The 19,295-nt window shown below is 42.5% G+C and overlaps 1 protein-coding gene across 4 annotated transcripts in view; it reads right to left on the bottom strand.

Annotated features, from left to right (window-relative positions):
• The window catches only part of LOC106611730 (fibroblast growth factor 13), a 168,796-nt gene extending 150,611 nt beyond the window's left edge, over nt 1-18,185 (bottom strand). For 2 of the 4 annotated variants that reach the window (XM_014212244.3, XM_014212246.3), the window contains exons 1-2: nt 15,132-15,682; nt 14,679-14,847 (exon numbers count right to left, since the gene is read on the bottom strand). In XM_014212244.3, coding sequence (XP_014067719.1) covers nt 14,679-14,727 — 49 coding nt within the window. In that variant the 5' untranslated portion in view covers nt 14,728-14,847; nt 15,132-15,682. Of the gene's footprint in view, nt 1-14,678; nt 14,848-15,131; nt 15,683-16,192; nt 16,221-17,762 lie in introns of those variants that run through there. The other 2 variants (XM_014212242.3, XM_014212243.3) reach the window with 2 other exon arrangements.
• Between the last annotated feature and the right edge of the window lie 1,110 nt (nt 18,186-19,295).

Raw genomic sequence — 19,295 nt, 5'->3', positions numbered from 1 at the left:
GTGCTAATGGTATAAATGTAGGTTGTCTTGTTTTCTGCCCCGGTGCTTGGTGAGGGCTGGGAGCTGCTGGGAGCTGATGCGAGGAGGGCCAGCACTGGTTCTAATGCTCTGGTTAAATGAGCTGTTGGATGAGGGAAGTGGGAGGAATATAATCCCGTTATAACATCACCAGCCTGGGCGACGGGCAAGCGGCAAGGAGATGGCTGCCTGTCATTCTGGTTAGCACACAACAGGCTAATCAGAACCAGAGAGCCTTTGACCAGCTCAGGCTTTATAGCCGCAGCTACGCTAATGCTTCTTTAAACACTAACGCTAACTACGCTAATGCAAATCCCAGCTACGGTGAAGCCAGAAGCAACCACACTCAACTACAGTACAGTACTATGGCCCCCACTACACTGCTCTGCTCTCCCATCATGCCCTGCTCTTTTCTGTTCCAGTCTACAGCCCACTGTTCTGTTTATTAACACTGGCCGGCCTTATCATCTCCCTTTCTTACCTCGCCTTAATCCCCTTTAGAATTTTCACCAACTTTAATTAGTTTGTGTCTGGACAAACTATTAATCCTCCGCCTTGCTGGTTTAAAATGGAGCATCCATCCACCGAGGCCGGCAAAGCCTTTTCCACTACATGTCTTCTAGACCTTGATGTCACGTGGACAGGACACCGGCACCAGCGCTGATGATGTTCAGAGACTGAAACGATCACTGAAATGAGACCGAAATGGCCGTTGAAATGAGAAACTGAAACGGTCCTCTGGTGAACATCTGAAATGACTAGTAATGCAGTGGGTTTGTGATTCAGCTCCAACAAGCTAGGCTAGCCCCCAGTTGTTCTCTTTGATGCCTGAGGCTGCTAGACTGACCTTTGACCTTCTGGTAATTGCTTCTGTGAACTCCCTTTACCCCTGATCTGCCAACAAATCACTGCCTCGAGAGGTGTGCCCTGACAGTCCCCGATTGGACCAGCTCGTCACCCTACATATTGATCAGGAACTAAAGCCCACCAGAGGGAAAGATTCTGAAAAGGTCTAGCTTAGGGGACTAATGCCTTTCAGAGATCTCTCTCATAGAGCTGACATATTTCAGAAGCTTGATAGTGTAGGATAGGACAACTCTGCATCTACTGTACCACTGTATAAATTATGACATTTATTTTTATTTTCCATCTAAAGCTTTGCTCCACCTGTAATCTAGCTGTCGCCTTGGTCCTTCTGTCCTCTGTCGATAACGGTGAAGACATCAGCAGCCACCCACCTGTTCCCTGGAGACCTTATGTGTCACCATGTGTGTCAAGTTGTCACTGGGTCAGCTCTTTACAGTTAGATTGATACAGCTACCCAGCTAACAATTCTAGCAAGAGAGATGTTTTTGTTATGTTACCCATAATGTTCCCCTGATTTTTGAGTGTCCACTTTTTCAATAGTTAGAATGTTGACAAAAACTTCCAGAGAACCTAATTAGCATGTTTTGGCATTAGAGTTAGGAAAACATTGCCTTAATGTCAAACAGAGCTTACCGAGAACATGGTTACAATGTTCCAGAATGTAAGATATTGTTCTAGACACGTTCCATTGGAACGTTGCAAGAACATCCCCCTGTCCAAGGATGTTTAAAACATAGGACATTCTGCCATGGTCCCCTGGAGGTTGTTGTCTAGTTCCCAGCTTGTTCCGGGGACATCCCTAAAGACGTTTTTAGAACGTCACCTGATGGTTACACATCACTCCTTGTTACTGTTGTCGAGCCCATCAAGGCCCTGATTGGTGAACCACTGATCCATTCACAGCTCTTTTTGTCTGTTGGCAAGGTTAGGGACACCCCCCCACACACAAACAATGCTTTCAACATACAGCATTTTGAACTTTCATATTTGACACACATGATTACTTTGTGCATGATTATTTATACAGTAATGATTATTCAACATGTCCTCACCTAGGATTTGAACATCTTGATGAATGGAATTTGGATCTTACTGCTACGCCAACATGTCTGTGTGAATGACTGGTTTTTACCTCTATTGCTGCACTTTGCACTTAAATCTCAGCTCTGTTGAAAGTACACTCAAGAAAAACTATTGGATTTATCATAGTGATCCAGGAGAAGCATTAAAACAGAACAATACGCTCCACAAACATTAGACAACTATACAGAAAACCCTCAAATGACGGAAATAAGTCAATCACTGATGAGAGAATAGTCACATTAACTGATAACTGACAGACATGGTGGCGTAGCGAGACGATCGGAACACCGTCAACCAAGAGGCTGTGAGTTCTGCCTTGTGGAAAGCAGAGAAACCATAGAAGGTTCTCCATCATTGGTAGCTCCTGTGGGACAATAATAAATAAAGCTACCAGTGAGGGGCCATTTTCTTGCTGATGTGGTCAGTGTGATAAATTTAGTCATAATAGGCCAGTCAGGAAAACCATCTGGTTTTTCTAACGGTAGACTAGGCTAAGTCTTGCCTGCCCCCATCACAGTCCCCACTATGGAGTAGCCTGCGTGGAATAGAGGGTTTCATGACAAGGGGCAGTAGCCTATATAGTCTATATGTAGCTTATATGTCGGCAGGTAACCTGGCGGGAAGGAGCGCTGGGCCAGTAAATGAAAGGTCGCTGGATCGAATTCCCGAGCTGACAAGGTAAAACTCTGTCGTTCTGCCCCTGAGCAAGGCAGTTAACCCAGTGTTCCCCAGGCGCCGATGACGTGAAGGTTGATTAAGATGGGGGGCGGCGGCGAGCCCCCACACCTCTCTGATTCAGAGGGGTTGGGTTCAATGCGGAAGACATTTCAGTTGAATGCATTCAGTTGTACAACTGACTCGATATCCCCTTTTCCCTTTTTATGTCAGTATAGACACTATTAAAACAAAATCTCAATTTGACCCCCACCCAAAACGCATAAACACATGTAAAGGCACTTACTCTGAAATATTAGATTTTCCTGTCTCTGTATGAAGAGGTCATTGTCATCAGCACAGTTTGACACATAACCACAATTATGGAGGATTATCTTTGGATATAAATTGTTTTTACAGGGCATGGTAGTGCATTTCTGGATCTAAAACAATCCAATCGCTGCTGTAATCTGTAATCCAAACATCCTGAATCGATACATAATCCCACACCTACATGAAAGAGGTCATGTGATCCTTTGAGCCATTACTTTGATGAGAGTGAGAGAACTGTTGTATAAATAATAACTGGGTCGTTAACATCAGTCATGGCATGAACAAACGACTTGCAGCCAAATGAAATCTTTACAGATAATCACTTAAGTACCCTTTCAAGCCTGGCTTGATACAATCACCCTACAGTTAATCACTACATCTAATTTGAGTCAAATCCACACTTACATACTCTCAAATCTCATTGGCACTGTGTGAGCATTTCAATATCTGGGAATGAGTAACGAGGACAAGCAACGAGGCGGTGTTTTCACTCTTGGTCCTTTCTTTAAATGAGGATTAAAACGTGCCAATCCCTTTGAAGGCAAATGAAAGCAGAGGCAGTTAAATGATGTGGCCAACTTAGATGTGTATCAAGGGAGCAACGGCAGACCATGATGTCAGGGGTCAGGATGAAGAGAGAATAGAGAGAAGGAGAAAGAGAGGGAATGAGGAAGAGAGTGAGGTGAAAGAGAGGGGGAGACGTGGACAATGGGATTAGGAGAGGAGTCGGACATCCTCTATAATTACTGCTGCGGTACAGCAAATGGCAATCAGAGCCAAGGCATGATTCAGTCCAGTGGTGGCCCAGAAACCCAGCGTTATACAAACCCATTCACCTCATAAAACCACAGCTTTCAGGATTAGCCTGGCTGACGCATCATAACAGCCAGGTATTTAAGGGATTTTAAAGGCAGGTCACTGATCCCGGCCACGCAATGATGAAATGCCAGAGGAACTAGATTCAGTACTGTTTTTTGACATCATTGTTTTGGGGATGACACGCACTGTGTGGTAAGGCCTTGTACCCTTGGATGGTTACTGGAATGAATTGACTGAATCCAACCAGGTCAGTCACAGCAGCTTTATAGTATGAACAAAAACTCAGGGAAATGGTAATGTTGACAAATCACTTCACCAAAGGATCATGCCATTTTGCATTGTGTGCCCCCCTCCCCCAACCCCTCTTTCACACTACTGCTACTCTCTGTTTATCATATATGCATAGTCACTTTAACTATACATTCATGTACATACTACCTCAATTGGCCCGACCAACCAGTGCTCCCGCACATTGGCTAGCCGGGCTATCTGCATTATGTCCCGCCACCCACCAACCACTCTGTTACGCTACTGCTACTCTCTGTTCAACATATGCAGTCACTTTAACCATATTTTCATGTACATACTACCTCAATCAGCCCGACTAACCGGTGCCTGTATATAGCCTCTACTGTATATAGCCTCTCTACTGTATATAGCCTCTACTGTATATAGCCTCTCTACTGTATATAGCCTCTCTACTGTATATAGCCTCTCTACTGTATATAGCCTCTCTACTGTATATAGCCTCTCTACTGTTATTTTTCACTGTTGTTTTTATTTCTTTACTTACCTATTGTTCACCTAATACCTTTATGCACTGTTGGTTAGAGCCTGTAAGTAAGCATTCCACTGTAAGGGCTACACCTGTTGTATTCGGCGCACGTGAAAAATAAACTTTGATTTGATTTTATTTTATTAACCACGAGACAACAACACACAAGTTTACAGGGTATATTTGGGTGCCGAATGGAGGCAGACCTCTGAGGGCTGAGGACAAAGCAGGAAGCAGACAGACAGGCAGGGCCAACAAGAAAGCACCAATAGCAGTGCCTCGCCAGCCAACGAGGCTGTCCGTCAGGGCCCACACTGCCCGGTCACGAGGAGCTGGAGAGACAGAGCCCCCGAACATCCCCAAACATCTCAGGGCGGCGCGGCGCAATGCAGAGTGGCAGGTCTCTGATGAGCAGCGGCGAGCCAGCCTTCTTAGGGCATTGCAGCCAGATCTGCGTCAGCACCGTGAAAACTGACAGGGCACACCGCCCGGTGCTGCCGACACAACATCTCCTTTGTCTATACTCTGGAAAATGTTGTCATTGTTAACACGAAATGATAATTAAATCATGAACTCGTAAATATACTAATTCCATGCGCTACTACTGTACTAACTACAAGTATATGTTTCAATGTATTTCATTGGGTTACATACTCTATGTCAAATGAGCTGTGCAGGACCAAACCGTTGTGAAGTAAAGCCACGAGGAGACGCTGTACGGAGATCCTGCCTGGTTCATTCAGCGACAGAGTCAAACTATACCCTCTTACCTATCATTCAAAGTCCAACAGCTCCAGTAAAGACCTTCCCACTTGCGTCAGGTTTTCCACTGCACATACGTTTCCCTCAGGCCTTCAGCTGATCCTAGTCCTATACAGCACCAGTCAAACGTTAGGACACAACTACTCAATCAAGGGTTTTTCTTTATTTTTACTCTTTTCTACATTGTAGAATAGTGAAGACATCAAAACTATGAAATAACACATGGAATCATGTAGTAACCAAAAAAAGAGTTAAACAAATCAAAATATATTTTAGATTTGAGATTCTTCATAGTAGCCACCCTTTGCCTTGATGACAGCTTTGAACCCAGCTTTGGCATTCTCTCAACCAGCTTCATGAGGTAGTCACCTGGAATGCATTTCAATTCACAGGTGTGCCTTGTCAAAAGTAAATTTTTGCATTTCAAATCAAAGTTTATTTGTCACGTGAGCCAAATACAACAGGTGTAGACCTTACTATTGTCACACAATGCAAATAGTCCGGGTAGCCATTTGATTATCTGTTCAGGAGTCTTATGGCTTGGGGGTAAAAACTTTTGAGAAGCCTTTTTGTCCTAGACTTGGCACTCCGGTACCGCTTGCCATGCAGTAGTAGAGAGAACAGTCTATGATTGGGGTGGCTGGGGTCTTTGACAATTTTTAGGGCCTTCCTCTGACACCGCCTGGTGTAGAGGTCCTGGATGGCAGGCAGCTTAGCCCCAGTGATGTACTGGGCCGTACACACTACCCTCTGTAGTGCCTTGCGGTTAGAGGCCGAGCAATTGCCGTACCAGACAGTGATGCAACCAGTCAGGATGCTCTTGATGTTGCAGCTGTAGAACCTTTTGAGGATCTCAGGACCAAGGCCAAATCTTTTTAGTCTCCTGAGGGGGAATAAGCTTTGTCGTGCCCTCTTCACAACTGTCTTGGTGTGTTTGGAACATTCTAGTTTGTTGTTGATGTGGACACCGAGGAACTTGAAGCTCTCAACCTGCTCCACTACAGCCCCGTCGATGAGAATGGGGGCGTGCTTGGTCCTCCTTTTCCTGTAGTCCACAATCATCTCCTTAGTCTAGGCTACGTTGAGGGATAGGTTGTTATTCTGGCACCACACAGCCAGGTCTCTGACCTCCTCCCTATAGGCTATCTCGTCGTTGTCTGTGATCAGGCCTACCACTGTTGTGTCGTCTGAAAACTTAATGATGGTGTTGGAGTCGTGGGTGAAAAGGAAGTACAGGAGGGGACTGAGCACGCACCACTGTGGAGCTCCAGTGTTGAGGATCAGCATGGCAGATGTGTTGCTACCTACCCTCACCACCTGGGGGCGGCCCGTCAGGAGGTCCAGGATCCAGTTGTAGAGGGAGGTGTTTAGTCCCAGGATCCTTAGCTTAGCTTTGAGCCAATCAGTTGTGCTGTGACAAGGTAGGGGTAGTATACACAAGACAGTCCTATTTGATAAAAGACCAAGTCCATATTATGGCAAGAATAGCTCAAATAAGCAAAGAAAAATGACAGTCCATAATTACGGAAAATGTCAAGAACTTTAAAAGTTTCTTCAAGTGCAGTCACAAAAACCAGCAAGGCTCTCATGAGGACCGCCACAGGAAGGAAAGATCCAGAGTTACCTCTGCTGCAGAGTTCATTAGAGTTTACTGCACCTCAGATTGCAGCCCAAATAAATGCTTCAGAGTTCAAGTAAGAGACACATCTCAACATCAACTGTTCAGAGGAGACTGCGTGAATCAGGCCTTCATGGTCGAATTGCTGCAAAGAAACCACTACTAAAGGACACCAATAAGAAGAAGAGACTTGCTTGGCCAAAAAACACGAGCAATGGCCATTAGACCAGTGGAAATCTGTCCCTTGGTCTGATGAGTCCAAATGTGAGATTTTTGTTTCCAACCGCCGTGTCTTTGTGAGACGCAGAGTATGTGAACGGATGATCTCTGCATGTGTGGTTCTCACCGTGAAGCATAGAGGAGGAGGAGGAGGAGGTGTGATGGTGCTTTGTTGGTGGCGCTGTCAGTAATTTATTTAGAATTCAAGGCAGACTTAACCAGCATGGCTACCACAGAATTCTGCAGTGATACACCATCCCATCTGGTTTGCACTTAGTGGGAATATCATTTGTTTTTCAACAGGACAATGACCCAAAACACACCTCCAGGCTGTGTAAGGGCTATTTGACCAAGAAGGAGAGTGATGGTGTTGCATCATATGACCTGGCCTCAACCTGATTGAGATGGTTTGGGATGAGTTGGAGCGCTGAGTGAAGAAAAAGCAGCCAACAAGTGCTCAGCATATGTGGGAACTCCTTCAAGACTGTTGGAAAAGCATTCCTCATGAAACTGGCTGAGTGAAAACCAAGAGTGTGCAATCTAGGCAAAGGGTGGCTACTATGAAGAACCTAAAATCTAAAACATATTTTGATTTTCTTTAACACTTTTTTGGTTACTACATGATTCCATATGTGTTATTTCATAGTTTTGATGTCTTCACTATTATTCTACAATGTAGAAAATAGTAAAAATAAATGAAAACCCTTGAATGAGTCGGTGTGTCCAAACTTTTGACTGGTACTGTATGTGCTATTATATGGCCAGGCTGGTGTATATAAACGCTATGAGTGAAGGTGATTGCGGCTGTATTCACTTTGCAGGGATTTTACACTGTAGCTGTCTACCAAATCACATCAAAAAGCACTTAACCCTCAACTCTTCACCTAACAGACATACAGACTTGCAACGTTACACACTTTAATTTTCTTTAATGATTGCAGGGTAAAGAAGTACAGTATTTTAGGAGTGAGTGATAAACAGTCACCTCCAAAATTATTGCCACCCTTGATAAAGGGGATGAGGGAAAAAGACTGTATAAAAAAAATTATACAAATACTGAGCTATATAGTATGCTACATTTTCTTACAAATAAAATTTGTTTATACTAATACAATTCCTCAGAGAAAGAGATTTTATTTAACAAGTAATATACAGTTGAAGTCTACATACATTTAGGTTGGAGTCATTAAAACTATTTTTTCAACCACTCCCCAAATGTCTTGTTAACAAACTATAGTTTTGGTAAGTTGGTTAGGACATCTACTTTGTGCATGACAAGTAATTTCTCCAACAATTGTTTACAGACAGATTTTTTCACTTATAATTCACTATCACAATTCCAGTGGGTCAGAAGTTTACATACACTAAGTTGACTGTGCCTTTAAACAGCTTGGAAAATTCCAGCAAATTATGTCATGGCTTTAGAAGCTTCTGATAGGCTAATTGACATCATTTTAGAAAATTGGAGGTGTACCTGTGGATGTATTTCAAGGCCTACCTTCAAACTCAGTGCCTCTTTGCTTGACATTATGGGAAAATGTAAAGAAATCCGCCTAGACCTCAGAAAAAAATGTGTAGACCTGCACAAGTCTGGTTCATCCTTGGGAGCAATTTTCAAATGCCTGAAGGTACCACGTTCATCTGTACAAACAATAGTATGCAAGTATAAACACCATGGGACCAGGCAGCCGTCATACCGCTAAGGAAGGAGACACGTTCTGTCTCCTAGAGATGAACGTACTTTGGTGCGAAAAGTGCAAATCAATTCCAGAACAACAGCAAAGGACCTTGTGAAGATGCTGGAGGAAATAGGTACAAAAGTATCTATATCCACAGTAAAACGAGTCCTATATCGATATAACCTGAAAGGCCGCTCAGCAAGGAAGAAGCCACTGCTCCAAAACTGCCATAAAAAAGCCAGACTACGGTTTGCAACTGCACATGGGGACAAGCATCGTACTTTTTGGAGAAATGTCCTCTGGTCTGATGAAACAAAAATACAACTTTCTGGCCATAATGACCATCGTTATGTTTGGAGGAAAAAGGGGGAGGCTTGCAAGTCGAAGAACACCATCGCAACCGTTAAGCACAGGGTTGGCAGCATCATGTTGTGGGGGTGCTTTGCTGCAGGAGGGATTGGTGCACTTCACAAAATAGATGGTATCATGAGGTAGGAAAATTATGTGGATTTATTGAAGCAACATCTCAAGACATCAGTCAGGAAGTTAAAGCTTGGTCGCAAATGGGTCTTCCAAATGGACAATGACCCCAAGCATACTTCCAAAGTTGTGGCAAAAATGGCTTAAGGGCAACAAAGTCAAGGTATTGGAGTGGCCATCACAAAGCCCTGACCTCAATCCCATAGAAAATTTGTGGGCATAATTGAAAAAGCATGTGCAAGCAAGGAGGCCTACAAACCTGACTCAGTTACACCAGCTCTGTCAGGAGGAATGGGCCAAAATGTCCCAACTTATTGTGGGAAGCTTGTGGAAGGCTACATGAAACGTTTGACCCAAGTTAAACAATTTAAAGGCAATGCTACCAAATACTAATTGAGTGTATGTAAACTGCTGACCCACTGGGAATGTGATGAAAGAAATAAAAGCTGAAATAAATCATTCTCTCTACTATTATTCTGACATTTCACATTCTTAAAATAAAGTGGTGATCCTAACTAAGACAAGGAATTTCTATTTTATTTATTTTACCCCTTTTTCTCCCCAATTTCGTGGTATCCAATTGGTAATAGTTACTGTCTTGTCTCATCGCTGCAACTCCCGTTCTGACTCGGGAGAGGCGAACGTCGAGAGCCATGCGTCCTCCGAAACACAACCCAACCAAGCCGCACTGCTTCTTGACACAATGCACATCCAACCCGGAAGCCAGCCGCACCAATGTGTCGGAGGAAACACCGTACACCTGGCGACCTGGTCAGCGTGCACTGCGCCCGGCCCGCCACAGGAGTTGCTAGTGCGTGATGAGACAAGGATATCCCTGCCGACCAAACCCTCCCTAACCTGGACGACGCTGGGCCAATTGTGCACCGCCCCATGGGCCTCACGGTGACAGGGAATTTTTTATAGGATTAAATGTCAGGAATTGTGAAAAACTGAGTTTAAATGTATTTGGCTAAGGTGTATGTAAACTTCCAACTTCAACTGTATATATTTATTTATTTAGCCTTTTTTTGCCAAACAGTTTTTCATGAGATGGGAGGAATCCTAGACCATTCCTCCATACAGAATATTTCAAGATCCTCGATATCCTTAGATCTGCTCTTATGGACTGCCCTCTTCAATTCAAACCACAGGTTTTCAATGGGGTTCGAGTCCGAAGACAGATGGCCATTGCAAAATATTGATTTTGTGGTCAAATAACCATTTCTTTGTGGATTATTATGTGTGCTCGGGGTCATTGTATTGTTGGAAGATCCACTTGCAGCCAAGTTTCAACATCCTGGCAACCAGGTTTTTCTCTAAAATGTCCTGGTACTTGGTCAAGTTCATGATGATGTTGACCTTAACAAGGGCCCCAGGACCAGTGGAAGCAAAACAGCAAGGTTATTTTCTGCATATGCATCCTTCTTTCGACCCCAAATCCACCACTGATTTGTGGGGCCAAAAAGATCTATTTTGCCTCATCTGACAATAACACCCGGTTCCAATCCAAGTGTGTTTAGCAAACTCATTTACATTTGTTGGTTGCTCTAAATAAAGTTTTTTTTTTCTGCCAACCCTTCCGAGGAGCCTATTGGCATGGAGGTTGCGTCCAATTGTATATTTAGAGACTTGGGGATCCCAAGATGCGACCAAGTTCTGTAATTCTCCAACTGTGGCCCTTGGATGCATCCTTTTCAAGCAAGTTTACCATATTTCCCATGGTTTTAAACTCCTTCACTATTCCCCTAATAGCAGTAAATGGTATATTTCTTTTTTGGCACATTTTTCTGTACCCATTGTTGGATTTATGAAGGTCAACATCCATTTGTCTCTCTTCGTTTTTTGCCTTTCCTCATTGTGTGGTTTTAACATCAGTGTTACCTCGTTTTTACACCAAAGTGAAACAAGAAGCCATGCAAGGTCACAATACAGTTCCTTCAAAAGGAAAATTCCACCCAAAAACAATATTTTGGTATTTGTTTCATTAGTCCATTGCTGACATAGTCCCAAAATGTTTTGCTTGTCATCAATCAAGTTTTCAAGTTATGCAACTTTTTAAATACAGAAATCATCCTCATTTGATGCATTTTAACTTAAAAAAATGGAATGTTTAATGCAGATTGAAATTTGACTTTGACGTGAGTCGTTAAAAAAAAAAAAAGACTTCTTAAACAAAATCTCTTTCTCAGAGCATTTTTCTAAGCATACAGCTCAGCATTTGTATTTATTTTATAGTCTTTTTGCTCATCTTTATCAACAGTGCCAATAACTTAGAAGGTGACTGTAAGATCAAGGCTATTTTAGTATTTTGATAAAATGCTATACTGTGCTTATACTGTACTAAAGGATCACTTCTCAGTGCCTGGTTGGTGATTAAGCTCCATGACATCCCCCAAACGCAGTGTTGAGTTAATAACAGAACCACATCATGGTGATGTGGTGTAAAAGACGACAAAACACTTTAGGCACTATTCTAATCTCCTCCATTGTCTTTTCCTGAAATCGACCCCATCCTATGTAAAGTGGGCTTCCGAGAGAGCCAGCCAGCTACTAGATCAAAAGACGGTAATGATACTGTAGGCAGTGTTGTTTAGCCAGAGTTTAGCAGGTGTCACAGTAGCGCAGGGAAGAGCTGGCTCCTTTGTGATTCACAAAGCAGTGACTCCAAACTCCCACTCCTCTGGACATTTATTGATTGGCCAATGTGGCTGGTCGGCTGAATTGATATGGCGGCAAATATGCAAGACTTATGCCTTCTGCTCAGCATGGATAGGCCATGAATCCACAGTCTGACTGACAGACACAACCCAAGAGGTCGGTCTATAAAAATGCAGGCCCCAAAGAAGCCTGGGAGAGAGAAAGTACAATGTTACACTTTGATGAGTGCTTTATGGAGAAGAATACAACTTCATTGTCCATTATGAATTGGAACTTGGGCGTTTTGCTGTATTAGGCTGTTCCCAAACCCACAACACATACAATCCCAAGAGACTTTGTCAGAAGACCAGAAAAGAGGGTGTAAGGTCATTGATTTCCCAGGCTCTGGGATGCTATGGTTAAGGCCGGGATATAGCGGCTATGTCATGGGGCTTTGACGCACCAATTCAGGCTCACCGGGGCGTGTGGAGGCTAACACAAAATCATTTGCCTGCCTTGATACTGGAAGGCGGCTGTATCCCTGCCTGGGACTGTTCGCTCTCTGTCGTTCTGTAATCAAATGTGCTAGAACAGGATGTGCTCCAATCATATGAAGAGGTGAAGCATGGCCTTTCACTGAGTGAGCCAACGCACAGAGAACGGATATCATTTCTTTCATGGGGGCTCAATTTAATCCGTAGTGCTGAAGATCCGCGCAATTGAAATTTAAATGCAATGTTCCCGCATTCGCAGACACTGCATTCACGGTAAACGTTGCATATGTGGGCTCAATCGTCAATTACTTTTACATTTCAGTCGCGGCTATAACGCGGTTCTTAAACGCTGCGGATTGAATCGAGCCCTTAAACACCAAGAGTCAAAGCTTTTGGTGACATGTGCTAACATGTTGTTCCACTGTTATGCAAGCATAGGGATTAACCTAAGGCTGGAACTTCATTTCATTATTTCCAGGGTTTAAATCCCTTCCTTCAATCCCATATTGTTCTTAAAAAGAGCAGTGGAATTGATCCAAAGCTTAACCCCAAAGACGGTTAATAAAAAGCGATGGCCATATGGGCAACTATTGGCATCTCTACCATATGGGCAACTATTGGCATCTCTACCATATGGGCAACTATTGGCATCTCTACCATATGGGCAACTATTGACATCTCTAAAACCTAGTGCTATATGACTAGTAGATCGTTCACTCATCCTCTGTAAGTGCTGGTTAGTGTCTGAGGCTAAACTAAAATTAAGTTCATTAAAACCTGAATAAATCTAACCACCTCTGATGTATAATGGGATTCAACACAGACCTAGGCATCTGGAAAGTGCAGTGGTAACTTGAGGTGAAAACATCTCAATGAGTGAAAGCATGCACAAGTCAACTGCATTAGCCTGCAAGTCCAATTTACCCTGGCAAATAATAAAGCAATGCTCTGAAAAAAAGAAAAAAAAAGGAACAAAATAATTTCAGGACAAAGAAAAAGATCCATGCTCTGGAGCTGGAGAAATTTCACAGAATAACATGTTTGGAATATAGTCTATTAGACATGCATTGAAACCAAGAATATGTGATGTCAACAGATTGAAACTTATATCTGTTTAGGTTGAATAACCCAGTATTTACCAAATAAAGGAGGAAACATGACAACCAGGGAAGGTAGTGGTTATAATTGAAATATAATATTTGCTTTAATCATAATACAATTTGAATATGCAGATAATCAAAACAAACATTCCTTTCAATGGAATCAAAGGCTATTGACAGATTCAAAATAGCCTACTAATATAAAGCAGAATAATCCTGAATAAATTATTTTGTAATTGGATATGACTCCACATTGACTGCCTCTTTGTCAGTTTCCATCTGTTAGATAGATTCTGTTTTGATGGGTTGCCTTGCCATTGATTGCCTCAATTGACAAAATGCGCAATCAATCAAAACAAAGGGATAAAAGCCTGTGCGTGCCATCGGGAAAAATGTCGCACACAACCTCGATGTAGAACGCGCACAGATTTATCTCGCTGAGGTTTCTCTGGCAACCCTTTGTCTCCATGGCAATGGTTCGCCAGTTTACATCCCGACGAACCGATGCTTTTCTAGAGACATGCAGAGGCAATTTTTCACGCAATAAGTCATTAGCGCACGAGCTACCAAAACAAATGGTGTGCCCACGTCATCACTTGGCATGGAACACTCCTGTGTATGATTAGGATGTGATGTTGAGAGCTTGGCAAATGCAAACCCGCGTAAAAGGTGCAAGAAAGAACAACAAGGGGACATTTCAACTGGATGCCAGTGACATTGTTGTTCACCGCCATCACGTTAAAGCGACAGCACGATCATTCTTCATGTAGGTTGACCAATGCTCATTAAAATGCACTACACAGTTTGATTTTTGTTGTGGTTTTTGGTTTTATATGAATTGATTATTATTTGCAGATATTTATTGTTTAAATAATGAAACAAATAAATAGTATACAGTAAATGGGTAATAATTAGGTTATAACATGTGCTAATTGTAGATGGCTACAGGTCGGGTCTAAAACGAGACCAGCTAGACACATCTCCGGTGTTATGACGCGCCACTCAGTAGCTGGCCTAACTATTGTTTTCAGAAATCTCAAAGGGCGAGCAGAGGATGTGTGGGAGATGAATGAGCGCACGGTCGCTTTAAACCAGTGATTTAGGGGCAGCAATCTGTGCATTGCAAGGCTCGATTCTTACCCTTGGAAGCATCCTTATCTTCTTTTGGCTTCGCCACTTTTCCGCTCATAGATCCCAGTTTGGACGTGTAATTCCCGATTTAGACAAGAATGGAAATACTTTCAATCGCTTGCAGACAGTTTCTTCAATTAAATCCTTTCCAAGGGTACCAGGTGCTGAGATAAGGGTTCTGTTAGACAATTACAAAACAGTGCAATTAGTCTTTTTAAGATTCCATTTTGATGAAACAAGTTTTATCAAGAGAGGACTACAAACAAAGCAAACCTGTGATGCTATTATGATTCCATGTATGGCGCAGGCTATCAATGGATGAATCCAGTTATTGAAACATTCTAATCACATAGCCTACACAATTGAGTTCACAAAAGCGCATCTGGAAAATTGGTAAAGAAACGCCGTTGTATCCATGGACCATTACCATCGTAAAAGCGTTTGAATACTATCTTTTCTTACCTTATCTCCTCCACGTTTTCTGCTACATCAATGCACATTGATAAAGAAAAACGCTTCCAACCGGAATACCGCTATGCTGCATGCGAAAAGAACCACCTCGTCGGCTGTGACAAAGGAACTGACCAAAAAACTACGAAAATAAATGCAAGGCTTCTAAGCGCGTGTCAGCCGACGTCAGAGAAAAACGGAAAGGGCATCAAATTAAGATTACCTCTAATGAGCAGTCGTCTACACATCGACTATCCGCAAATTCCATCCACAACAACCGACGAAACCTGGCTTTCTGGAAGCCTATAGTGACTATTCTATTCAACACGAGCTCTTCTAAGGCATCTAACACGCGGGCAAATAGCACACAGATCAACAGGGTCCACAAAGTGAGCGCTGTATTCCATCCCTAACATAATCGACTGTGCATATGTGTTAAGTTTAGCTCTATGCGTTTTATAAAAGCAATGCATTTAGGGCATGGAAATCAATTGTTTAAAGTCCGCTTCGATCCACCGTTGCACTAAACGCGCGCGTTGGAGTAGCGGTGTCGACCAGCCCGAGGCGTCAAGTAGCCTACTGTAGAATCAAGAAGAGCGGCCGGGCAACAGATTAAGCAGCATTGATAAGAGCAATATATTAAATTGTTCACTTGTTGTATGCTAGTGTTTACTTATAAAACAGTCTGAAGGAAACCAATAGCCTACACATAGCCTAACCAACTTCCACGATATAAATACATGACATGATATTATGGTTAGCCACATGCTATTGGAATCATATGTAAAAGTAGAAACAATTCAGTGACTAAGAAAGTAAATAAGCTTTGGCTAAACATTGTGTTACTTAGGCTAGAACTTTACGCACAAGTGGCAATTACCGAAACAACAGCCCGAAACAGACGCTCTTCACGTAAAATATCGTTGACATACATTGGCACAGACCAGCCAATTAAGCTGATAATTTACAGTATTAGATGTCTAGTCAAAAGTAGTCCAAGCAAGCATATAGTCCATAAGTAGGAGTCCACGGAAAGTGGAGCAAGTCTCAAGCCACTAAAATAAATAACTCACCTTGATACGCGGGATGGCGAAGCAGAAACTGTTGAATCGAAAACGAATGTCAGAGCACTTGCCTACACAATATGTCTGAAGTGAATGCGTAAATGAAGTGAATGCGTAAACATTCACCCAAAGTTCTAGATGTTAACGGATAAATAAACAGGAAAGGCTGCATGCAAGATATTGCTTCAATAGGTTATTCCGTTTCAAAATTGGTGCCTTTAAAAACCTTTACGTTTTGCTGCGCTGACCAGTGGCGGTTCTAGACCATTTCAACTGGGGGGGCCAAGCTGGGGCCAGTTGTACTGTTAGAGGGGCCAGTTACATTAGACGTTATTGTTGTCATATCGGTTTCTTCACTGCATTGCAGGCATTAGCAGGCAAAAGACCATGTTCATAATCATCATCGTTGCAACTGTCTAATAACGGATGTAAAAAAAAATAAAGATAGCAAAAATTAGTTATGTAAAAATGATTTCATACTCCACATTTAGGGGGGCCACAAGAGGGTCCAAAATTGTTGTCACAGGGGCACTGCCCCCCCTCCCCCTCCCCCAGAACCGCTAGTGGTGCTGACAGATACACGGGGGAAGGCAAACATTAGCCAATAGGCCTAGTGTACATGTCGATATCTGGGAGAAATACTGTTTTAGGAGAGATGCCAATGCACGCATAATTATAATTGGCTGCACCTTTATTCACATGAATAAAGGTGTAAAGTTATAAAGTTATAATTACCTTTAGTTGTCTAGTTGGTTGTTGATAAATTCGATCAATCATATAGCAGCAGGTGCAACAAAACATTTTTTACAATCATAATCAATAGAAAATAAATAGTAGACAAATAGGCCTACACAAATAACTTCAGGAAGCACCTATTTTACGCAACACGAAAGTGAATGGGCACTCGTTGATACAGACCCCAGGGAACGAAACGCTCTAGGCTGAAGCCCTCATACATAACTCATTTTTGCTATCGTTCTTTTTTACATCCATTATTAGACAGTGGCAACGCGGAACACTAATGATTATGAACATGGTCTTTTGCCTGCTAATGCCTGCAATACAGTGAAGAAAACGATATGACAACAATAACATCTAATGTAACTGGCCCCTCTAACAGTACAACTGGCCCCAGCTTGCCCCCCCAGTTGAAATGGTCTAGAACCGCCACTGGTCACTGGGCCAATTACACCGCGCCAAACTTCTGTAGGCTATCACAATGCCAAAAGCCATGGTAATGTGGCTGTCTACAATTTTAAATGTTTGATTTCATAACAAAGATTACATGCACTGATACTGTATAAATTGAGTTTATTAGACTATGTTGCTTGTTTTTAATGTTTAAGATTTGCAAACAACTCAACAGCACCTCATTTATGATTATCTCATTGGGGTTTCTAAAACATTTTGAAAAAAGTTTCCTTACTACCTATAGCTGCAATCACGATACAGTCTACCTGCCAAAAATAATTCGGCTGTAATTAGGCCTACGTAATTTAAGTGACATTTTGTTATAAAGTGGGAGTGTTTTGTCTTGAATTAGATGAGAACAGTCATCATGCAGAAACTGCGCCCTTACCTTATGCTGAGTGAATTATAGCCTTGGCGGTGGAAGATGAGAAAATCAACATAGAAACAGTTAAGGTCAGCGTTCAAACCTCATTTAACACGTGTAAAATGTGCATTCAGTCCTCCTAGAGTGTTAATCAAATCGAAAGCTCTAGGCGCAAAATCCCGAACTGTTCGATAAACAAACCGAGCAACATTGCCTCGTAACACTAACTTGTCCCGCTCTAGCTTGTGTCAAGACGTAGAACTACGAAGTACGGTCCTAGGTCGACCCCTGCATGCGTTGTGTCACATCACCTAGCCTGGCTGGAAAAAACGCTGCGGTTGACGGTTACAGGATCTATACCGTTTTTTTTTTGTTGAAAATGTGTGGAAACTGGACACCTTTTCAGCTTTCTTTGCTCATCCTCAAGTCTGTCAAGTTATTTAAAGTACTACCGACTGTATATGCCGATGTCGACCTGAGCTTCCCTTCTGCCTCTAGGAGGGAAGAATAGCGCTAACTGGCCAATATAGACCCTGCCACATTTCAATAACGTAATATATGTATTTTTCATTCTTTCATCATTACATTGTTTTTAGTAGACATCTAAAATAACAAAAATAAATAACAAAAATAAAAAACCTTAACGCTGAAAATAAACCTTTAGTACTCTAAACAATAAAGAGCAGTCTAGACAAAAGGCAAATAAGATCAGAAAATACTGTGTGGAAATACCTTAAAAAAATACATTATTTTAGCCAGCTTTTGTTGTTTATAGACATGGCCTTCTGTTTGAAGATGGTTTGTGATTGGGTTTGGGCCATTTTTCTCTATCCTTTTCCTACTTGCAAAATCCCAGCCAAGATATTACTTGCTGCCATAAGTGTTTTGTTTTTTTGTCACAGGCCTCCCCCATCAGGAAGCTGAAAAGCAGGCCACCAGCTCAGTTGCATGACGCACAGCACAGGTTGTAATGAGGGTAAGTCCACTGAGTAACTGCTCTCTGCTCCCTGACTCAAAGGCCATGAGAAGTTGCATACAGTATCACACCTGTCAGATGAAGTAATACTAATAGTTTTGTTGGAGACGAAGTGAAGTGTACACTTATTTAGCTCTGTCTTGATACCCAATATCAATATCAATGTTTGTTTGTTTGTGATACATGAGCCTACCCATGTGTGTCACAATTCCCCAAATAAACCCTTAGCATGCTGGGTCACTGTTTCCAGAAACTAACCTAATTCACATTGATCCATAATAGGACTCTCTTCAGGGGAGACCAGGGAAAAGCCTAACATCCCAGGCCAACAGCGTGGACCAGATAAGCATAGTGGGAGTGTTATTAGCCTAGTACTTGAAGGTAGCAGTGGTGATGAGATTCCTGTTGTCATGCCCGTCAGAATATGGTCCCTCGGAGGTTTGATACTAATAAGGAACCAGGTGTATTCGCTGAAACAGAGAGAGAGGTCATACCTAGGGTGATTATTCCCCCATCCTGGCTGTCTGAGCAGAGACACAGATGTGGAGACTCGGGATCAACAGGATCTGCCCACACTCCGT

The sequence above is a fragment of the Salmo salar genome, chromosome 09 (genome assembly GCF_965601325.2).
Source record: "Salmo salar chromosome 09, fSalSal1, whole genome shotgun sequence".
Taxonomy (NCBI): Eukaryota; Metazoa; Chordata; class Actinopteri; order Salmoniformes; family Salmonidae; genus Salmo; species Salmo salar.
Note: the sequence above shows the minus strand (reverse complement) of the source record. Positions and strands in the feature narration are given on the sequence as shown.